We start from the raw sequence: 22,931 nt of genomic DNA, 5'->3' as shown, positions 1-22,931 counted from the left end.
ATCTGGTTAAACCTGCGTCAAAACTCAATAATATCGGCCTAGAAATATTCCCCACATCTAAACAAACACAACCATGTAATCAAAATCGATTTATAATGGTTGTATGCAAGCAAACAAAATTAAAAAAAAAAAAAGGAAAATCGTGATGAACAGTTACGCGTTCTTGATGTTTTGAGCCTGGAAATTGATTTGAGTTGCTTCACCACTTGATGATCAAAAGCCTTTGAATCCTCCTACAATGGCAAAAACGATTTTGTATTTTTTGAGAAAAAGTTGAAGCTTCTGCTCGAGTTTATGTTTGCAAATCCTTATCAAAATCCCCCCCTGTGCCTTGGACATGCTATGGTTATATATTAGAACCAATTAGGTCAACAAAACTTGGACAAATCTCATTGAATCCAAAATTTCAATTTTTTGGAAATTTGATTTTCAAATCTTTCTAAAATTGGTTCAAATTTGATTCTCTCTTTCCAATCATTCCTTGCACAAAATTGACTCATATTTTGGTATATTGGATGATTGAAATCAAGTGGAAAATAGAACCAAAACAAATCCTTTCATATCTTTCCATTTATTTGATTTTAAATTATATTTTAAAAGAATAAAATTCAATATAAAATCAAATAATCATCAAAATTTCGTGGCTTTTGGATATGGACCTCCCTTATAGCTTGATTAACAAGATTGAATCAAAAAAGATTGGGCCCATTTGCATGAAAATCCATTTTGAAGTCTTTTTGTTTCACATTTTTCCTCCAAAATTGTCCAACTTTGACAAGGAATATCTCCCTCAATTTTTAAGATATGGAAGAGTTCTAGGATGTTTTGGAAACCTCAAGATGTCTTTGATAAGCCGCTTTGGAACCTTTTTCCCATTTGAAGATTTTATCTTGATGATATGCCTCCTGACAAAAGATAGCTTTTCTGCGAGCTTCTAGAAGGACCTGTAATGTTTTGACTTATATCTCTTATGCTGAAGAATTTTTGGATCTTGGACCAAACATCAAAGTTGTAGAGAATTGAATTTCCTTCACGATAGGCTTTGGTTGGGAAATTTCTGATGTTCCATGTGAAAGTTATGGCTGGTCAAAATTCAGTTGACTTTTAGGTCAGAAAACCCTAATTTAGAAACTTTGAGTTTTGTCGATTTCTGAACTTTTGACTGAGCAATTTTGTGAGTCAGAGCTTGAAACTTGATGTGAGGATTCTTTGAGGCGTATGAGAGGCCTTGATACATCCTTTCTCCTTAGCAAATCCAAAACCCTAATTTGAGGACCCCTTGATTAGGAGAGTGTGCCTTAGGTTAACCCTTGAGCCTTGAATCATTGTATGAGTTTGAAAGTGAAATGAGATGGGCAAATTTTGGGCTATGACACCCATAAAGATTATCAGCCCTAAATCTATGTCTAGAGTTTAGAAACTAATAGATATCATCCTTAATCAAGATCTATGATGTCTATTTCTACAACAACACAAATCCAAAACATTTAAGCAAAAAGATCAAGAACAACACCAATAATGATTTGTAAAGCAAATATATTTACGATCCCAAGATCAACAAATGTACATACAAGAGGAGAAAAATATACATACAACACTCACCATTGGAATGGGTCGCATGGAAAACGAAAAACAAGAGGAAACTTCTCGTGTTGTCGGCACAATCGAAGACCACCCGCGCTCAATCGACATGATGAGACACCCAATGATCTTGCTTGAACCTCTAAACTACAGAGAATGGACCAGAGCTCAACTTTGTCCAAGAAGAGATGATAAAAACCCTAAAAAATCTGTTCTAATCTATTTATAGAAAAACTGAAATCGCAAAGCGCGCGATGCACCCTCTCACTTATGTACCAAACCGCCCTAGAGCACTCGATGCGCCCTAATAGCGCGCGACGCGCCCTCGACACTGCCGGAATTTATTCTTTTGCTCCTAGGCCGCACGATGCTCCCTCTGTGTGCATGACGCACCCTATACAAGAACATTATTCCTTTCAAAAACGTGTGTTTAAAGTCGTGTCTTCGGCACTTTATTACTCATGCTCCAAATACACAACAATACCTACAAAAATACATTAAAACTATCAAATGGTACACATTTATACGAAAATGTAACAAAATATAAAGTATACAAAATTACACAAAAACGGGGAATTATTCAAACGGTATTAACAAAATGTATCGATAAGTGCCACTATTTACATACATAAAATAACTACATTTTGGCACTTATCAACCGTCTAGATTATGGAACCTTTATTCCTATATTGCTAGATAGATGAAATACCCAAATTTTCCCTATGATCTCTCAATATTTTAGAGAATACAAAAATTCTTGTAAATCCAATCTTGAAATATCATGGGAGAAATTTATTGAGGCGCAATCTCTCTCGAGACTATAATTGATAATGCGAAGGTTTATGGCAACACAAACCCTCCAAAATGAAGAGTTCAAAAAATAAAATTTCTAAATTAATGAAAACCTTATGAAACTAAACACTATAGTTGAAACCGGTGTAATTAGCAACAAAGTAATGGAGACTAAAATCTCCCTGCTTGCAGAAGCCTTTAGGACCCCTCCATAAAAATTGTGCAAACGTTATAACAACCGTCAATGAACGCTGGTTTATTTATGTTTCTTAATAGGACTAGCTTGTGTGATATTTAAATTTCAGGTCTCATTACTCTCCATCCTCTATTCCTACTAACCATATTTTCAAGATGTCGATTTTTTATAACATGCACATTCATTTTAGAGATGACATTCAGAGGAAACGTTATGTTGTCCTATCTGAGAGACCTATGCTCCCCATTAGGTACTCTGACCCCAATTGTAATACCCCAATTCTACCTCACATTTATAAGCGAAAATCATAGTGCATTTAAAAAAAATCTTCAACAAACAATGGGATGTCACATTTCAACTTAAACCAACAAATATACTTATATTGCATTTAATAATGATACATAACATTCGGAAACATAACTTCATTCACAACTTCCAACTCCAACTTATAAACATCTTTCAAATCGACTTAAAGTAAATGTCAACATAGAATACAACAATTGAACAATAACAACTAATCCCCCCGAGTGCAACGTATCGGAGCAATGGAAACCAACTCAACTTGTCATAAGGCAACATAAAGACTTCACATGAATAACCTCGAACATCCACAGCTAATCTTGAATACCTTCCCATTTCCCATGGTAGGGGAAACAACATCAAAGGGGTGAGATATCTTACAATATAAAGGAATGCATGATAAATAATATAGGGGATATAGATCATACATAATTTCACCACTTCGCATCACATAACATCTTACAACAAGTTTCACCGCAAAATAACTTATCAATATAATACAACTTTTAAAACGGCAACAATGACATTAATCAATTAAGGAAACACATTCAAATTCACAATTTTACTATCATCACCTCACATCAAACATATCTTCGTCTCAACAATTCAAATCACATAATCAACATATGTAACGGCAACAATGTCAACAATCCATCATGACAATATATGCAATCCACAAGTAAGATTCCAACACACCACAACAAACATCTCATCATCATGATCACAAACACTTAAAATGCAACTCAATATGCGACTTCATGTTATGTGTATGCATGTGGTACCATTTTGAGTAAACTCCCAACTTAAACATTTGCCATTGGGCCAACTTAAACATTTGCCATATAGGTCAACTTAAACATTTGCCACTTGGGCCAACTTGACCAATGCAATGACTGTGACTCAATGATACACATCCACAGTCACAACTTAGCCAACATAAGCAACATAAAAAACATAAACAAAAAAATAAATTAACCAACTTAAACGATTGCCATTTAGGCCAACTTAAACATCATAAATCCACCTAAACAACATAACCAACATGCACAACATATCCAACTTGAACGACTTAATCAACTTCTTTCTTATCAACACAATACATCTCAATACAACTTCTCAACATTGACCATAGGGTCTACAACAATAACGACAATTCATCATGTTATAGCAATAACAACAATTCAACAACAACAATAAACATCAACATGTTACAACAACTATAACAATTCATCATGTTACAACAACAACAATTCATCATATTACCAACAACATCAACATATTCATCATATTCCTTAATTCAAATAATCATCATAACACTATACTCAACTCCCTAATAAAAACATATTCATTGTTAATTCGTCATATGGCATCATCGTCGACTCATACATATCAAATACGCACAATCAATCGCATATAGCATACAACATCTTTATCAATTATGTCTATCATCACATACATAATTATCTCAACATAAGGAAGGTACATACCATCATCTCAATAGAATTGTATCTTCATAAGAAAAACATACCTCAAGTTATATCACAACATGGTTACCTCAATTCATAACAAGGAGCATACTTCGCATGTTAACACAACATATTTCATCACTTATTCCTAATAAACATAATAGGAGACTAAATCCTATGAATCATTTCATTGCATCATGTTATAGTTCATTGTGTTAGCTTTGCAACGCTTCGAACGGTGCATAAAACGGAGTTACGGATCAAAAGTTACACATATTTGAATTTTCCCAAATCTGCCTACAGTTCGCGCCGCCACCCTAAAGACGTGCCGCGAATCTCAAGTCAGTAGCTTACCATTTCCAAACTACTCAGTTCGTGCTGCCATCTATTGTTCGCGCCGCGATCGCAGTGCAGAAACATTCCCCTGCACGAGTTAAGCATAACCCCTTCTCATCCCAACACCCAAATCCATGTTCTAGCTCAAAACTGCACACGAAATTCACATACATATCATATATACAACTCAGATGTACCCCTAGATTCATCAAAACCTTATTAATCATGCAAATCTACGAATTTCACCCAAATCCCAAAAGCTAGGTTTTCACATCCTTTCCACCAAATATGTTATAATTCAAAACCCACACATAGAATCATGGTAAGAAGCATTATAACATATCATTTCCATCAGTACATACAACATTACCCAATTGATTTCACTCAAAACCTAACAATTTCAAATTCACACATCCATGGAGAATAACATACAATCTAACCCACCATAAACATCATCATGCCAACCCTTAGAGAGTAAGAACTCCACCCTTGCCTTATCAAAAGCTTCACTTTCTTCAATGGAGTTCTTCCTCTTCATGCCATAGCTTCCTCTCTTCTTCTCTTCTTTATCTTCTTTCTCTTCTTTCTCCTCTTTTACCAAATGAGAGTTATGAGGTTTAATCTCTAAAACCCTAATTCTTACTACTCATTCTCACTAATGGGCTTAACCCATCATCCACCCATTGTGTTATATTCCTTCCACTTGGCCCAATTCATAATATTCCTCTAATTATGCAATTAAATCAAATAACACACATAAATAATCACAGAACATAACGATTATTATTTCCAATAATATTCCTCAGCTACAATTGATCCACGACGTAAATAATACCAACTTGCGATTGTATTTCTCTGACTAATCTGACCATCAACTTAACTGCTCAAATCAACATATTAATCCAATTACGCCTTTATAATAATACGGATAAATCCCAACCTCGACTAATTCCAACGAATAAATCCTTGATTTAACTTAATTAAATAATTAATTAAATTCGGGGCGTTACACCAATTGCTTAGATACCTTAGGGCTCGAGGCCAGTGTTAGGTACATGTGTCACCAACTTCAGTGGGAAGAATATTCTGAAGCTATGAACGTCACTTACAGGAACCTTATCTTAGAATTCCTCAACCCACTCATTTATCAGCCTTACCATGGTCGTGGATTTAACTGAGGATTAATTACCTTTATATTATTTGGGCATGAGTATAATTTTACCCACCGAGAATTTTCTAATCTCTTAAGATTTCAGAGTGGAATTGATGTAGTAGCCCAAGTTCCTCTTTGTGTATCTATGCAGGAGGAACTAGACAGTTTTTAGAGTGATATTACTAGTAGGGGTAGCCTTGACCCATCCACCAAAATTTCCACCACTATCCATAACCCGGTATTTAGGTACTTCCAAATGATTTTAGCCCAAACCTTTTTCGGGAGAAGCAAAAACTGTGAGCGAGTGAGCGCTGAGGAGATGTTCATTCTCTTTTGTATTACCCAATCTCGTTTTGGTGAGTCTGGAACCTTCCTTATTGAGAACCTTGGGCTTATTGCATCATCTTTTGAAGGACCCATCAATTTAGGTGGGACAGTTACTCACATAGTTTATGCCCTTGGTCTCCATAACCAATTGTTCCATTTAGTTCCACACTTTAGCTACACCTTATAGATAATGATCATTGTTTGGACCGCGGTTTGGTGGGACGAGTCTTATGTAGTACTCACCATTACAAATTACTTATTAATAATGAAGTCGTGCACCACTTCGTTCTACCAAACCCTAAAAGAACTAGTATCCATGATAAGGCAAACTAGTCTTATGCTTTAGAGGGCCAAGGAGAGACACCAGCCAGACCTTCCTCCCGATCTATTCCATAGTATCACCATTCCTACTTTATCACCACGGTCACACGTCGATAGTGGAAAGCAACATGCTTATAATTACACGCTACCTAACAACAGATATATGACCTTTATGATATGTACTTCATAATCGATGTCATATGTGTTTTTCGAAGTAGTGATATCACCTCGGGTATTGAAGCAACCGTGAAAAAAGTAGCGTGTTTCAAGAAAATAGAAAATGCTGTTGTTGGATATCGAAACAATGACCAGTTAAATTTTTCTCTTCGATTGAATATTCACTTGAGGGGAAAAGTGGCACACTTTCCATGAAACCCTTCTTTACCTCGGCCAGGAAATCGAGAAAAAAACATTTTTCTGACCAAGGGAAAATCACCTCTCCGTTGTAGTGGAGGTTATGTGTGGTAAATATATGAGGAACAATGTTTGTTATGATGATGTGATTGTCAATTCAAATGATTCCATTCTATGGAAGAATATCATAAACTTATGGCCTAATTTTACTCTGTTTGTGTATTGATTTATATGAGATGGTGCAAATATAGATGTTTTCTCTCATTGTTGGGTTGAACCATTTATGGAGTTGATAAATATTATTACAAATGATGTTAATATGGCTTATAGTCAATATTTAGAGGACTTATTGGATCAACATGCTCAATGGAATGTGGATCTTTTAAAGTATTTGCTTCCTCAAAATGTGGTGACTAAAATCCTAGTTATTCTCCCTCCTGATGTTGAAAGTTGATGAGATATTTGTTATTGTTCATGTGATAAAAAAAGGAGAATGTACTATTTCATCTAGTTGTGACTTAATGTGCAATTTTGGTAAGGAGAATGCATTATACATGTCTTACGTGACTGTCATTTACCTTTTTCTATTTATACTAATATGGTAAATTTGAATGTGAAGGGTTATTTTTTCACTAGTAATCTTAAGGAGTGGTTGGATGCTAATTTGTGTTTAGATTTTGGTATAAGTGGTGATCCTCCATGGTCAAAACGTTGGGCAACTACTTGTCAAGCCCTTTGGATGTGGATGAATAAAGAACAACATGATGAGAATTTTGTGCGACATAGTATTTTGTGGCATCAAGTTACTAAATTCTCCCATGAGTATATTTTGGCAGCGTTGTAACATGGTATTAAGATGGAATTGGCTCGAGAAGTTAAGAAAATAAGGTGATTTCATCCTTTTTCGGGTTGGGTTAAATTGAATACAGGTGGAGCTAGTAATAATGACATGATAACTGGTTATGATTGTCTATTAAGAGATTGTACGGGTGAGTGGCTTAAAGACTTCACAAGATGTTTGCATTCTTGTAATGCATATATTGTTGAACTATGGGGTGTACTAGAAGGATTAAAATTAACAAAAGATCTTGGTTTTCAAGATATTGAGCTTCATATATATTTTAAAGTGGTTGTACAAAATATTTTGGATTCCGGGAATGGTAGTATAATTGGAATTTGTTTGAGATAAAAAGTTCAATAATTGCTTAAATTAGATTGGGAGGTTTGTTTTTGTCATATATATCGTGAGGCAAACTCTTGTGCAAATGCTCTTGCCAATATGAGTTGTGAACTAAGTCTTAATTTGATGTTTTATGAGCGAGTTCATATGTAAATATCTTCTTTTATTAGCTTATTGTATTGGTGTTTCTACTTCTATATTGATTTTGGTGTAAACTTTTTTTTTTTTTTGGACTTCGACCTTTTTTTCACCAAAAAAATATATATAATTTTTAAAACACATTAAAAAAACAAAAATGATTATTTATAGGAAACTTAGTAATAATCTCTGCATATTAATATATTTATGAGAAATGCTATGTTTAGACCAAATTTGACAATACACCGCATATTTTTGTTCTTAAATACATTAGGTTTGGTAATTTTACTTTATGCTAAGGACATTTTTAGTATTTTGATTTGAATCTTATGATCCTTCTCTGTCTCCTCCATCACTATTAAAAATTTTCTCTTTCTCTTCTCTTTTACTTGTATAAAATTGCTCCCTCTTCTCTTTATAAAATCAAAATCGTCATCTCATTTCTACTCATTTGACAAAATTAGGCCATCTCAACCTCTATCACTTAATTATAATCTCTATCATTTACTTTCTTACCAAAATCAACCATCAACCTTTATTGCTTGGTTTCCATCATATTTATGGTTATAAGATGAAATATATTGAAAGCTGATAGAGTGGAAGAGAACTCTATCATGTGGGAATTTTATCTAAGAATTTATTAACCAACTTCTAGATTGTATTACTCAATAAGATGGAATTGGCTCGAGAAGTTAAGCAAATAAGATGATTTCATCCTCTTTCGAGTTGGGCTAAATTGAATACAGATGGAGCTAATAATAATGACATGATAACTGGTTATGATGGTCTATTAAGAGATTGTACGGGTGATCATGGCTTAAAGACTTCACAAGATGTTTGCGTTCTTGTAATGCATATATTGTTGAACTATGGAGTGTGCTAGAAGGATTAAAATTAACAAAAGATTTTGGTTTTCAAGATATTGAGGTTCATATATATTCTAAAGTAGTTGTACAAAATATTTTGGATTCTGGGAATGGTAATATAATTGGAATTCGACCTTCCTTTCACCCAAAAATATATATAATTTTTAAAACACATTAAAAAAAATGATTGTTTACAGGAAACATAATAATAATAATCTCTGCATATCAATATATTACTGAGAAATGCTATGTTTAGACCAAATTTGACAATACACTTTGTTCCTAAATACAATAGGTTTGGTAATTTTACTTTATGCTAAGGGCATTTTTATTATTTTGATTGGAATCTTAGGATCCTTCTCTGTCTCCTCCATCACCATTAAAATTGTTCTCTTTCTCTTCTCTTTTATCGGTATAAAATTGCTCTCTCTTCTCATTATAAATCAAAATCGTCTTCTCATTTCTACTCATTTGACAAAATTAGGCCGTCTCAACCTCTATCACTTAATTTTAATCTCTATCATTCACTTTCTCACCAAAATCAACCATCAACCTTTATTGCTTGATTTCCATCATATTTATGGTTATAAGATGAAATCTATTGAAAACTGATAGAGTGGAAGAGAACTCTATCATGTGGGAATTCTATCTGAGAATTTATTAACCAACTTCTAGATTGTATTACTCAATTTTTCTTATACAATTAATCAATTTTATTTGTAATTTAACATCTGAAAACTCATTAACCAACATTTGAACTGTATTAACCTGTTTTTTACGCATAATAACCAATTTTGATATGTATGGGAACTCATTCGCCAACATTTGAGCTATATTAGACAATTTTATACACACAATTAATCAACTTTATACTACTTGTAATTTTTTTCTATCCATTTAATAATTTACTTTAAACTCTATAAAAATTTGATGAAAAAAATTGAAAATTTTACATCAAAAGAGATGTAGAACTTCTTGTGTATGGGTAAAAAATGTGCTTACATTAAAAAAAAAAAAAAAAAAAAAGAAGGTAATAGATGAAAAGTTAAGAGAGAGAGAAAGAAAGTTCAATTCCAATGTCACTTATTATTTTTTTTATGATGTTAAGTTATAAATGATATGAATATTTAATTAATCGTTTTTAGTATAAATGAAAAGGATAGTGTAGTGTAATTGGCTAGCGTCAACCTAGCAAAACTGTATAGTATTTGCATTATAAAAACAAAAACTGAAATTTGTGCATCTTAATATGCATTATTTTTCAACTTAACATCAAAACCAAAGAAATGCCTTTTGGAAAAATTAAACATTGTTCTAGTTTTGTTTAAACATCACCCCTCAAATATCAACAGGGTAATGCAAAAATATTACGAAACTGAACAAATTAAAAGAAAGCATGAAATGAACACAACTACTCTATGAGCTCCATATTGTAGTGCAATCATTCAACTCATTCACCCATTGCTCAAAATCATCTTCTTGTAAGGACTTTTCATTCTCAACCACCATGGCTTGACTTCTATTCTTAGCTAATTTGTTAAGTAGATCAGCCATACCCCTCCTCTTCTTCGATCCGAGTGACGACGACTCACAACTTCCTTCAGACGAAGAAAGTTCTAGAGAGTCGTGTTTTAAAACCACCTCCCTCTTTGGCTTCGATGTGGACACATCGTTGCCAATGAGGTGAGGAAAATTAAGCTTGGCTTTCTGGCCACGCATCTTGAAAGCAGCATTATCATAAGCCAATGCTGCTTCCTCCTCGGTCAAATAAGTTCCTAACCAAACTCTAGCGCCATTCTTTTTCGGATCCCTTATCTCTGCCGCAAATTTTCCCCATGGCCTTCGCCTCACGCCCTTGTATCGCTTCCATATCGGAGGCGTGCTTACTTCACGCACATTCACAGCACTGTCTGAATCATTATCACTTTTAGGGTTAGGGAAAGGTTGTTGAGATGTAACAATGCTGGAATCATCAAAGAGAATGTGTTCCAAATATGCAAAATCTGAGTCATTGGTGGAGGAAGCCATTTTTTGGAAGAGAGAAGTACTGAAACAATATTGTGCTTTATTCACTTTATTTATTTATAGCAACAGTTTTTTGGTTCATGGAATTGTTTATTCAAAAATCGACATTGAAACCGCGTGGTGTTATTTCGTTGTTTATATTATACTATTCTATTTATGGTTACTTCTATGAAACTTCAATGATTTTAAAGTTGTGAAATGAATATACAATTAAAACTTCTGTTTTGATAATTTTTTAATCTCTTCTCCCTTTGTTGAATATAATTAGTTTAATATTTTGGTTATAGGGCGTGCAAAATTATAATTTGTTTATCAATAATAATATTGTTATATGTCATTATATTCTCTTAGATTTATTTAGCATCTCATTTTCTCTCTTTATGTTACATTATTTATCATATTATTGACTTCTCCTAAATTCTCTCTCTTTCAAAATAATACTATCGTTTTAAATTTTTTTAAACAGATTAAAGAATATAATTATAGTGTCATAAAATATTACATTTTTATTATATTAATTTTATAAATAAATATGTTGGAGTTAGTATATATAATAATAATAATTATTATTATTAAATAATATAATTAATAAATTTAACATTTCTTTTAAAACAATGTTATTTTTTAAAATGATATTCATTTTGAAACGGAGAGGAAGTACCTACCAAAACCAAATGCTCTAAAAAATTTGATTTTAAATTCATTTGACATTATGACACATAAATCGATTATAATAGGAGAACTTTATTGGTAAATTGATTGTTTCACAGTATTATATAATAAATATTTATATATATTTTTTCAACTATTTTCTATATTGTTTCCACTTTTCAATCATTTTTCAATTATATATCAAATAATTAAATGCGAACAACTTCATTACATTAACTATTTGTTAGTTGGTCAATTCGACACGACGTTATTAAAGTGAAATATAATTGAGAAGATTGGAAATCTTTGACAAGATAGCATAATTGATGAAAGTCTGTCGAAGTAACCTTTTGATAAGGAAAGTTGTTGGACATATGGACTTAGAAATATTTTCTAAGTTTTGATATTTGGTTCGACGGAAACGAGCATTTGACAGGAAAGTTAAGTCCGAACGAAGGCGTAACTGATGTTTGTCCCGATCCCTTATATAAAGGGACGCGTGGAGCTTCAGGGCAAGAGGAGAGCATGTCGAGCGCAACGTGGCAAACTCTGATCGAAAGACCGTTGGAAACGGTCATTTCGAATTAGTATATATAGGAGTCTTAGTGTTTAGATTCGTGTGTTCATTTTGTACAAAATTTCATTAATTTACTCAAAGTATCTGTGTGTGAGAAACGAGTCATTTTGAGAATGTACGTATAAAAACACCACTTTCATATTCTTTTTACAGTTTTATACAGTTTTAACATTTCAATAATTATACATTTTTGTCATTAACATTACTGCAATTTATCCTTCGATTGTCTTTATATTATTTGCTTTACAAGTTACAACGCTATTTTAAAAGATTCGCGTAGATCAAACAAACTTCAAAACGAGAACATGATTTGTGTCGAATTTTTCTTCACTTTATTGATTCAACAAGTTCAAGTTGAACCAAATTAACAACTAGTAGAAAATATCTTTGCCTTTACTTCATTGAGACTAATGTTGAATAAAATGTCTTTGTAAACTTTACAACTATTTGCAGCCTAAATTTATCGATATTAAATGACTATATGATTAGTCATTGTATTTTTTACATTACAATAGTAAATATTCAAGAGACTAAAATTATAACCATTAAGTTAAAATTTATCAAAATCATTAAAATTTCAACAATAAATTTTTCATTAATATGGATCAATAGTTTTTTTTTGGCATGGGTTCGGTTTTACCAAAAACCTATTCCTTTTAATAGATTTTTTCATTTTTAAATTCATATCCACCCAATTACTCGATCCAATCCATTTTTTAAAAAAAATTTAAATAGATTTGATCGGAGTTTTCGGGTTGGCTCAACCTCTAATCATATGAGTTGGAGCATTTCTTATATAGCCATTAATATATTTCGACCAAAATAAATAAACAAACTAAAAGTAAGGTTTTTGTCAACTAAGAAAAAACTAAAAGTAAGGTAAATTGAAATTGTGCATTATTAAACATCACTTTCCTATTAAACAACAGATCCAAAGAAACACCCTGTTGGAAAAATTACAACGTAGTCTTAATTTTACATAAACATCACCCATTGAATTTCATCAAGGTAATGCAAAAACTATCTTAATAACTCATCAAGGTAACTACAAACCTTAAGATATTCGGAAAGGGAAAAATTAAAATAAACAAACACCACTAAGAGCACCACATTAGAGAGCAATCATTCAACTCATTCAACCATTGCTCAACAGCATTTTCTTGTGAAGCCATTTCACTTTCAACCACCATAGCTTGGCTTCTATTCTTGGCTAATTTGTTAAGTAGAATAGCCATGCTCCTCTTCCTCTTTGAACCTTGTGACAATGACTCATAGCAATCATCAGATGAAAAAGAAACTTCGAGCAACTCACGCTTCAAAGTCCTCTCTCTTTTTGGCTTTGACGTGTACACGTCAAAGTACACATCAGAGCCAATAAGATGAGGAAAATTGAGCTTGGCCTTTCGGCCACGCATCTTAAAAGCAGCTTTATCATAAGCCATACCTGCTTCCTCTTCAGTCAAATAAGTTCCAAGCCAAACCCTAGCACCATTCTTCTTCGGATCTCTGATCTCGGCCGCAAACTTTCCCCACAGCCTACGCCTCACGCCCCCACTACAAGAAACAAGCTCCCTAGCTGCATAATATAGTGACGTGATTATCACGTGTTATAATAATGGCTGTTGCGACGTGATAATCACGTCACTACATATTATATTAATAAAGTATTACAATTTACATATTAAATGGGTGTGTCAGCATATTTAATTTTTAAAAAAAAATAGTGGCATTATCTGCACGTCGCTAATTGAAAAAATAAAATAAAATAAAAATGGGCGGTGGATTTCAAATGGGGGGAGTTTAAAAATTTTGAAATTCAAACTAGAGACATGATACTCACGTCGCTAATAAAGTAGCCTGACTCAGTCAGACATTGTGCAGTCTGTTGTTGACCGTTGGCTGAGTAGCGACGTGTATTCCACGTGTGAAATTAGCGACGTGAAATACACGCCTCTGATTGGCAGACTTTTGCAGAGCTTGTCAGAGCAGGTGACCGTTGGCTGATTAGCGGCGTGATTCGCTTTTGGCAAAGTAGCGACGTTGCTTGCCTGTCGCTATATTTTTTATATCTTTCCCGAGCCAGCTCGGTTTCCACCATTATCTCTCATAACTCTTCTTCATTCTCTCAATCGTTTATTAGCCCACCCAGTTATTCATTTCAGCATAGTGGGGGACCTAGCTATCCATTCCAGCAGACTGGGGGACCTAGCTTTCCATTCCAGCAGACTGGGAGACCTAGCTTTCCATTCCAGCAGACTGGGGGAGCTAGCTTTCCATTCCAGCAGACTGGGGGACCTAGTTATTCGTACCAGCAGAGTGCTGGACCTAGCTTTCCACCACAGGTCCCCCCAGGTTTCCAGCAGACAGGGGGATCTCGCACCACACATCCGACACAGGTGCCCTCATCCTTCCAGCAGACAGGGGGATCACGTACCTCACCTATACCTCCAGGCGGGGATGATCATGTGGAGGTAGATCAGGATGATATTGAGCAGGATGAGGATGATGTTTTGTTGGATGGCGATAATCTTCAGGGGAACGATAATCCGGATGAGATTCAAATCGTCGATGGCAGATATTATATTACACCTGTTGGACATAAGTAAGTATCTTATTTAAAATTTTTTAATTAATATAAATTTTTTTATTAATATAAATTTATATTTAACGCATGCTAATTCAAATTATTGTTGTTTAGTTTTACTCCGAGTCGGACAGCTGCAAAGTGTGTGAGCTATGTGATTCAGCAAATGTATAAAGATGCTTGGACGAGATTTGGAGAAGTTCCAAATAAGGATGATTGGTTTCAAAAATTTAAGGTATAATTAATTTGTTTTTGAATTATTATTTATTTAAAAAAAATATTATAATTTTCTAACTGTTTATCTTAATGTCAACAGGAAAAGTGCACATGGGATGTTTTGAGCGAGAAGGCTGTTAAGAAAGTCTTTTTTACTAGGGCATCAAAAAGACTTTCTGACACCTTACGACGTGTTAGAAAGCGTTGGGAACGTGATAGTAGTTATCCCGCTTGGGTGGGCAAAGACACTTTTGATAAACTTCTGGTCTATTGGGATTCACCTCAATTTAAAGCTAAATCTGAAAGTGGCAAAAAAATGAGGGCATCTGAAAAAGGTGGGCACGTTAATGCTGGTGGAAGTATAAGCACCTACGAACATATGCGACGCATGGTAATTACTACCACTTATATATTGAAGTTATGTTTTGATTAATTATTATATATGTATTTAAATAATGTTCATTTTATTATTTAGGAAAAGAGGTTGGGGAGAAAACCACTCATGGTTGAGTTAGTTAAGGAGACTCGGACGAAAAAGTCGGGAGAGTATGTTGATGAGCGTACACGGCTAGCTTTGGTAAGTTATTCAATTTACATTATGAATATTTTTTTTTATTTTAATGACAACTTTGTGACGTGATTTTCATGTGGCAACTAAGAAGTTGCAGCATGATATACATGTGGCAACCGTGGTTGTGGCATGAGAATCACGTGACAACTGATTTTTATTTTATTTAAGTTAATTTAATTTAAGTTTTATGTTTAATATTTTTATTGTATGTGTAGGAGGATTATCAAGAAAGGCTTGTACAGTTTTTGGTCACTAATCCGCAATTTACTCCTAGCGAAGGACAACCGCTTCATCCAGATGTTGATTTTTATATTTGGAATGAAGTCATTGGCGGAAAAGGTCGTAATGGATGTTTTTTTGGTGGTGGAAGTATGGCGGGATGCTTGAGAAGTGGTGATAGAAATTTATTTGAAAGAGTAAGAGATGGGGAAGGAACGTCACGCCCAGCACAATTGTCCCCACAAATGATGGAAACAATAAGACAATTGGCGATAAGTGAGGCGAGACGCGAGTCAGAGCAACGTGAGATGGCGTTAAAAGCCCAATTAGAGGAGCAACAACGGCAAATAGAGGCAATGACGAAGAGGCAAGCGGAGATGGAGGGGCAACAAAGCCTAATAGAGAGAATGGCCAAGAGGCAAGCGGAGATGGAGGAGCAAATGCGGCTATTTATGCAATTCCAGGGAAACGGTAATCAAATGTTTGGTGGAAACGTTGGAGTTGGTGGTGCCTCGACAAATCAACAAGATAATGATGAAGATTTAAACCTTGATGATTTTCCCGATCCAGGAGATACTTAATTATTATGTAATATTAATTATATTTTACTTTTAGTTTTAATTTTAATTTTAATGTATGAAACATATTAAATTTTAATTGATGTATGATGAATTTTAATTTATATATTGTTTATTACTTATATTTTAAATTTTATTATATTATTCAATAAATATATTTTATTAATATTAATATTCAAATTATTTATTAATTATATTTTATATTTTATTATATTAATTATAATTCATTATTAATAATAAAAACCTTTTTTAATAATAATAATTAAATTTTTTTTATTAAAAAGAATTATGCTTTGTGGCTTGATAAACATGTCACTATATTTGTGACATGCTTACCACGTCGCTAGATGCATATTAAAAAAAAAAAAAATTGTTTTGTAGTGGCATGTTTCCCACGTCACTAATCAGTGTCATGAAAATCACGCCACAAACTTTCTCCGTTTCTTGTGCCATCCCTGCAAACCTGCAGCATGTCTGCTGCGTCAGAAATATGAGTTGGATTGTGTGTAACATATAGCGACGTGCATAACATGTCACTGAATAGTGACGTGAATAGCATGACACTACAAGTTTACCACCTCTCCCCCTGCGACGTTTTCTCTCACGTCGCAAATTATGTGTGGTGACGTGATGTTCCTTTTTGTGGCGTGGGAATCACGTCGCTGGAGAGAACATTTTTTGTAGTGCCCGGTAGCGCTTCCATGCAGGAGGCGCGTGGACTTCACGTGGAGATGCAGTTGTGTTTGAAATATCGTTTGGGCTTTGGATATTTTGACCTGATGTGAGGATGTTGGAATCATCATGAAGAAGGTATTGTTGAATGTGTTCTAAATATGTAAACTCTGAATCTTTGTTGGTAGAAAACAACATGTTTGAGATTCTCAAAGTGATTGTGGAAGGAAGCACATGCACTAATGAGAGTTGGAATGAGTTACACTTCAATCTATTACTATTTATATATAGCAACAGTTTGTTTGTTTCTTTATAGATTTATTTTGTTCAAAACTTGACATCCATGAATGAAGCGCGTGGGATTATTCCTTTTGTAATTATTATATTAATTTACGGTACTTTAGATTTCACGTGTTATTTGTTCAATAATTTAATATATTAATATAACTAAACATGTTCGTCAGATTTTGAATCTCGAAAAGAAATTAAAAATAATCAATAACATGTTTTAGTTATAATTTAAATTATAATTTTCTGTAACATTAAATTCATTAACAGTTTGGTTGTTGATTAAGTAGACAGTAATTTAAATATAAATTATTATTGATTAAAAGTTTTTTTTAAGCAAGGATTATATTAGTAAGAGAACCACAGTTCTCGGAACTTGATACAAAAAACCCGGCTAAAGAGCACGAGGAGAAAAATTAAATGCCAATTGCCTCTTACGACAAATAGTAAAGAGGAAATCTACTAAACTCGTAAAAATTACAATTGGGTTGTATAATTTTACCTACAAAAGTCCAACGCCAAACTAACACTTGGATTAAAATAGTATTAGTATTTATTTTTCAGTCGTAATATTTGAATTTAGTATGTTGATGTGACATGCGTAACCTTCCATTTATACCATTAAAATACAACTTAATAAAAAGAGGACTGCTATTCATACACTAGAAATTTTACACCGTATGCCTACACCAAATCAAAAGCAGCATGGCCATGTTTTTATATGTATTAGAAAAGGTAAATAAATAATTATTAAATATAATGAAAAAAGTAAACCGTATATTCATACGGAGTAGTTGTCATATTTTATGTAAGAGCAATGCTATCCTTACATTTTTTTTCTTACACCGTATAAATACACCGTAGATGTTAACAAAGGAAAATATTTTGGCACGGAAATCAAGACAAGACATGTATTATAAAAAAAATGAAACTTATGCATGGTAGGTATAAAGATACGGTGTTAATGTAAAAAAGAGTGTAAAACTATCATTGCTCTTTATGTAAACATATCATTCCTCTAAAAAAAATGCATATTTTTGTTTTTATTGATATAAATGAGGTATCCTATTCTTATGCACCGCTTCACTTAAAATTTAAAAAGACATAAAAAAAATATAATAATACAATTTATTCCTATGCATCAATATGTCATACATAACAATTTTATACATAAAAATATATAATAATACAATTTATTTTCATGCATCACAATTTTATCAGAAAGAGGTAAGACATGTGATATTGTATGAGTTAGAATATTTCAAGGTTAAAAATCAACACGAAAAATAAATTAAGTATAATAGAGATAAAAATATTGTATTTGATATATGATAGATTAACATAATAAAATTATAAATAAAAATATTAAATAGTGTTGAAATAACACCTATAGGAAAATGGTGAAAAATAGTCTCAGATAGTTTGAATATGTAAAGAGAATATATGTAGATTATACTATAAGAAAAATATATCAAATTGAGAGAAGTCAATTACATCGAGAAGAAAATTTAAAAAGACGATAAAAAATTATTAAAAATATTTTTGAAATTAACGATTTTGATAGAAATGTGATCCTAAATAGAAGAATACAATATAGCTCTTGGTGTAAGAATATATATATATATATATATATATATATATATATATATATATATATATATATATATATATATATATATATATATATATATATATATATATATATATATATATATATATATATATATATATATATATATATATATATATATATATATATATATATATATATATATATATATATATATATATATATAAAAAGGAAAGATCAAATTACACCTAACGAGTTATATTCACTCAATAACATAATTTTGAGTAAAAAAAAAAATCGCAATGATAATAGAATTAAAATTTAATACAAAATTCATGTTTTTTAATAATTTTAATATAGAAAACTTTTAAATATAGTAGTAAAATAAATTGAAACTATAAAAGAACAAATTCAAACTTAAAATATAAATTTTAACAAATAGTATATCAAACTTAAATTTAAATTTTTCAAAATGAATAATTAATCCTTAAAATATTCACCCCTATAAGTAATACATTAATCCTTTAAAATATGATTCTTTAATTGAAACACATGTATGCTTGACCATTAATTTGCATAAAATTATAGTTTTTAAATATTATTATTATAGTAGTAATCGTAAGTATACAAAAACAGTATAAAAATGCATATGTCATATATAAAGCCCATGTGCATGAGTGCATCATGTGTTCATATACCATGTACTAAAACTCCCTAGTATATATAAGAAAAAAAATACCATTGACCGCATTATTTATTCATAAATAAATGTAATATTCCTTCAAAATTTGACTAGGTGTAGGTTACAAATGGTAAATTTGTGAATAATTTTTTAATTTTGATTAAATTCATATATATATATATATATATATATATATATATATATATATATATATATATATATATATATATATATATATATATATATATATATATATATATATAATGTATTTTTTAATCACAAGTAAAAATTTCAATTTATATATGCTTAGGGGTGTGCATGATTGGTAATTTTCAAAAATCAAACCATAACCATTTAAATGATTTGGATTTATAATTATAACTAAATTTTAATCAAAATTGGTTATAAATTTGGTTATGATTATATAACCGATTTTAAAAAAAAAAATCTCGTTTTTAAAATTATTTTTTCCGAAATTTTCTTTTTCAAAAGAAAAAATTATTTTGAGAATTAAAATATTTGAATTTGGATAATAACTGGATTATAACCGAATCCAAAATAATTTAATCGGTTAATAACCATTTGATTATATGAATGGATAACCAAACTGTTAATAACTAAACCGGTTAATAACTATTCAATTATATCCGAATATCTAAAAATAATTTAAATTTGATTATAGATTTGTATTTTGCATATGTATATGTTAGTTCAAATTCTCGTGAGAATTATTTGTTTCGCTATTTCAAAAATAGAAATTTTTTCCTCGTGAATGATATAAAATTGTCTCGAAAGCATTTTAGAGATGGAAACCAAACATATCTCCACCTCTCAGAATCTCTGCTCCACATAAATTATTATAATATTTTTTTAATTATTTTTTCTTTTATATACATATATATATATATATATATATATATATATATATATATATATATATATATATATATATATATATATATATATATATATATATATATATATATATATATATATATATATATATATATAATATGTTAGTAAAAGAGAGATCAAAATAATTATTTTTAATATTTTGAGTTTTAAAAATTTTGATGGCTAAGACCATCATTAGCATGTAATAGATATTGTTAAAACAATAAATTTATTGGATTAGTTTCCAAAATTTTGGTTAACTTTTAATTTGATTATAAATAATATATTTATTTTTATATTATGTTTATGATTTCAGAATAAATTTATTGGATCTACAGTAATTGAGAAGAGGGACAAATTGTAAGTATTAGTCGAAAATATATTTGTTGATTAAGTCTCACGTCGCTTAGTTTTGTAAAGGACGAGAGAGTTTAAGACTACATAAAGGATTCAAATTCTTCGTTATAAAATACACTAGTCAAAATCACTTAAGCTGGTAGTATTTGACTTTTTTGTTCTCTTATACTTTTGTGTTAGAATATTGTGAGATGTAATTAAATATTCGCTTTGGAAATGAGGGTTTAGGGAGAATGAGAGAAAACTATGTGTTGTAACAATTATTACATATTATTATTCTCTTATTGTCATTAGACAGCGTTCATAGTTTTCTCTATATCAGAAAAGAAATGTAGTGTTGTGAAAGAGTTGTTGAGTTATAGTCACAGATTCTGTTTTGCAGTTTGGCGTAGAGAAAATTGATTGAAGAATGTTTTTTACCTGCGGAAAATTCAAGTCAACGATGTGTTCATATAATCAAGATTAAACAAGGTGTTGGTTAGTGGTTGATACATGAGTGTTGATTAACATTGATGAAAGGTGTACTATAATATTATGTCATTTGTTGAAGACTTTACTGCCAACATGAAAGTTGCACCATAAGTTTTCAATTTGATTTTCAACATGTGAAGTATTCGACTAGTTTGTTGGAACAAGCACAAAACCTTGTATGTGAATCAGTGGAGGTGATGGATAATTTTGGTGAAATTGGAGGATTGGGGAAGATCAAGTTTAGAGAGAATAGAGATTAATTGAGAGGGTAAAAAAATCATATGGCTTTAATTCATTCAACATGTTACAAAATGTATATATAGTGCCTACTAACACTAAACAAAGTAACAAACAAAAGCTAAACAAAAATATTTTTCTGGTTTTTCCTGCAGTATTCTGGCAGCTTTTCCAAAATAGCTTCTCAAATAAGCTATTCTCCAAAAACACTTCAAAACCAATTACACTGCATTTGACTTATTCTAATCATCCAACACACCACCTTAAGTCAAATGCTCAATGTTCTTCATGCCCAACCTCACCATGAGTCGCTTGAAAACATCATTCGTAACCTCTTTCGTCAACAAGTCCGCGACCTGTTCTTCACTTCTGCAGTAGCTCAAACATAACTGTCCAGAACTTACTCAATCTCTCAAGTAATGGAATCTCATCTCAATATGCTTGCTCCTCCAATGTGCTATGGGATTTTTAGCAAGGTTGATGGCTGAAACATTGTCCACCAACAGCAGAATAACTCCTCTCGTGTTGTTGTCCAGCTCACGCAGCAGGTTCACTAGCCACACAGCTTGGCATGCACATAACGAAGCTGTGATATACTCCGCCTCACAAGAAGAGAGAGCAACCACCGACTCCTTTTTAGAACACCAAGAGATTGGTGCTCCTCCGAACATAAAAACATAACCGGCCGTTGATTTCCGATCGTCCTTATCTCCGCACCAATTGGAGTCAATGTATCCGAGTAATTCGCAACTTTTGCCCATGTCACTTGCAGAAAATAAAATCCCACAGCCAAGAGTACCGTTTACATATCTAAGGATCCTCTTAATCGCTTCCAAGTGTGATACCTTCGTCCTCTCCATGAACCTACTTGCAATACCGACACTAACGCAATGATCCTATCAATCTCCGGTATTGAGTAGGATTCACATCTTGCCCATCTTCACTCTTGGACAACTGTAAACATGCCTCGGCTGGTGTTGTGGCAGCATTGCAATGCTCCATATCACACCTCTTCAAGATCTCCATTGCATACCTCTTTTGATGTATGAGCAGCCCCAACTTTGTCTTTTGGAACACTATGCCTAAGAAGTATTTCATTGTGCCAAGATCACTCATTTCAAACTCCCTCATAAGCTCTTCTTTGAACTTTGAAATGTAACTTTCATAGCTGCCCGTAATCAATAAATCATCCACATAGAGACAAAGTATGATTACTCCTTCTCTTGCATCCGACTTCACATAAACACCATGTTCGGATACGCACTTCTTGAAACCAATGGCTATAAGAAAACCATCTATGTGTTTGTTCCAAGCTCTTGGAGCTTGTTT

At 32.1% G+C, this 22,931-nt stretch overlaps 3 protein-coding genes across 3 annotated transcripts; all 3 read right to left on the bottom strand.

Moving 5' to 3' along the window:
- Positions 1-10,414: 10,414 nt before the first annotated feature.
- On the bottom strand, positions 10,415-11,038 carry LOC131612213 (ethylene-responsive transcription factor 1-like). The gene has a single exon (XM_058884015.1). The coding sequence runs from the start codon at positions 11,036-11,038 to the stop codon at positions 10,427-10,429; it is 612 nt and encodes a 203-aa protein (XP_058739998.1). The 3' UTR covers positions 10,415-10,426.
- A 2,322-nt stretch (positions 11,039-13,360) lies between these two features.
- LOC131614526 (ethylene-responsive transcription factor 1-like) lies at positions 13,361-17,301 on the bottom strand. The gene is made up of 2 exons (XM_058886098.1): positions 17,105-17,301; positions 13,361-13,817 (listed from the first exon to the last, which is right to left on the bottom strand). Exons 1-2 carry the CDS (start codon positions 17,299-17,301, stop codon positions 13,361-13,363), a joined length of 654 nt encoding a protein of 217 aa, XP_058742081.1.
- A 4,705-nt stretch (positions 17,302-22,006) lies between these two features.
- LOC131614524 (secreted RxLR effector protein 161-like) lies at positions 22,007-22,462 on the bottom strand. The gene has a single exon (XM_058886097.1). The coding sequence runs from the start codon at positions 22,460-22,462 to the stop codon at positions 22,007-22,009; it is 456 nt and encodes a 151-aa protein (XP_058742080.1).
- Positions 22,463-22,931: the final 469 nt, after the last annotated feature.

Source organism: Vicia villosa, linkage group LG6, assembly GCF_029867415.1.
Source record: "Vicia villosa cultivar HV-30 ecotype Madison, WI linkage group LG6, Vvil1.0, whole genome shotgun sequence".
In the NCBI taxonomy this organism is placed as follows: domain Eukaryota; kingdom Viridiplantae; phylum Streptophyta; class Magnoliopsida; order Fabales; family Fabaceae; genus Vicia; species Vicia villosa.
Note: the sequence above shows the minus strand (reverse complement) of the source record. Positions and strands in the feature narration are given on the sequence as shown.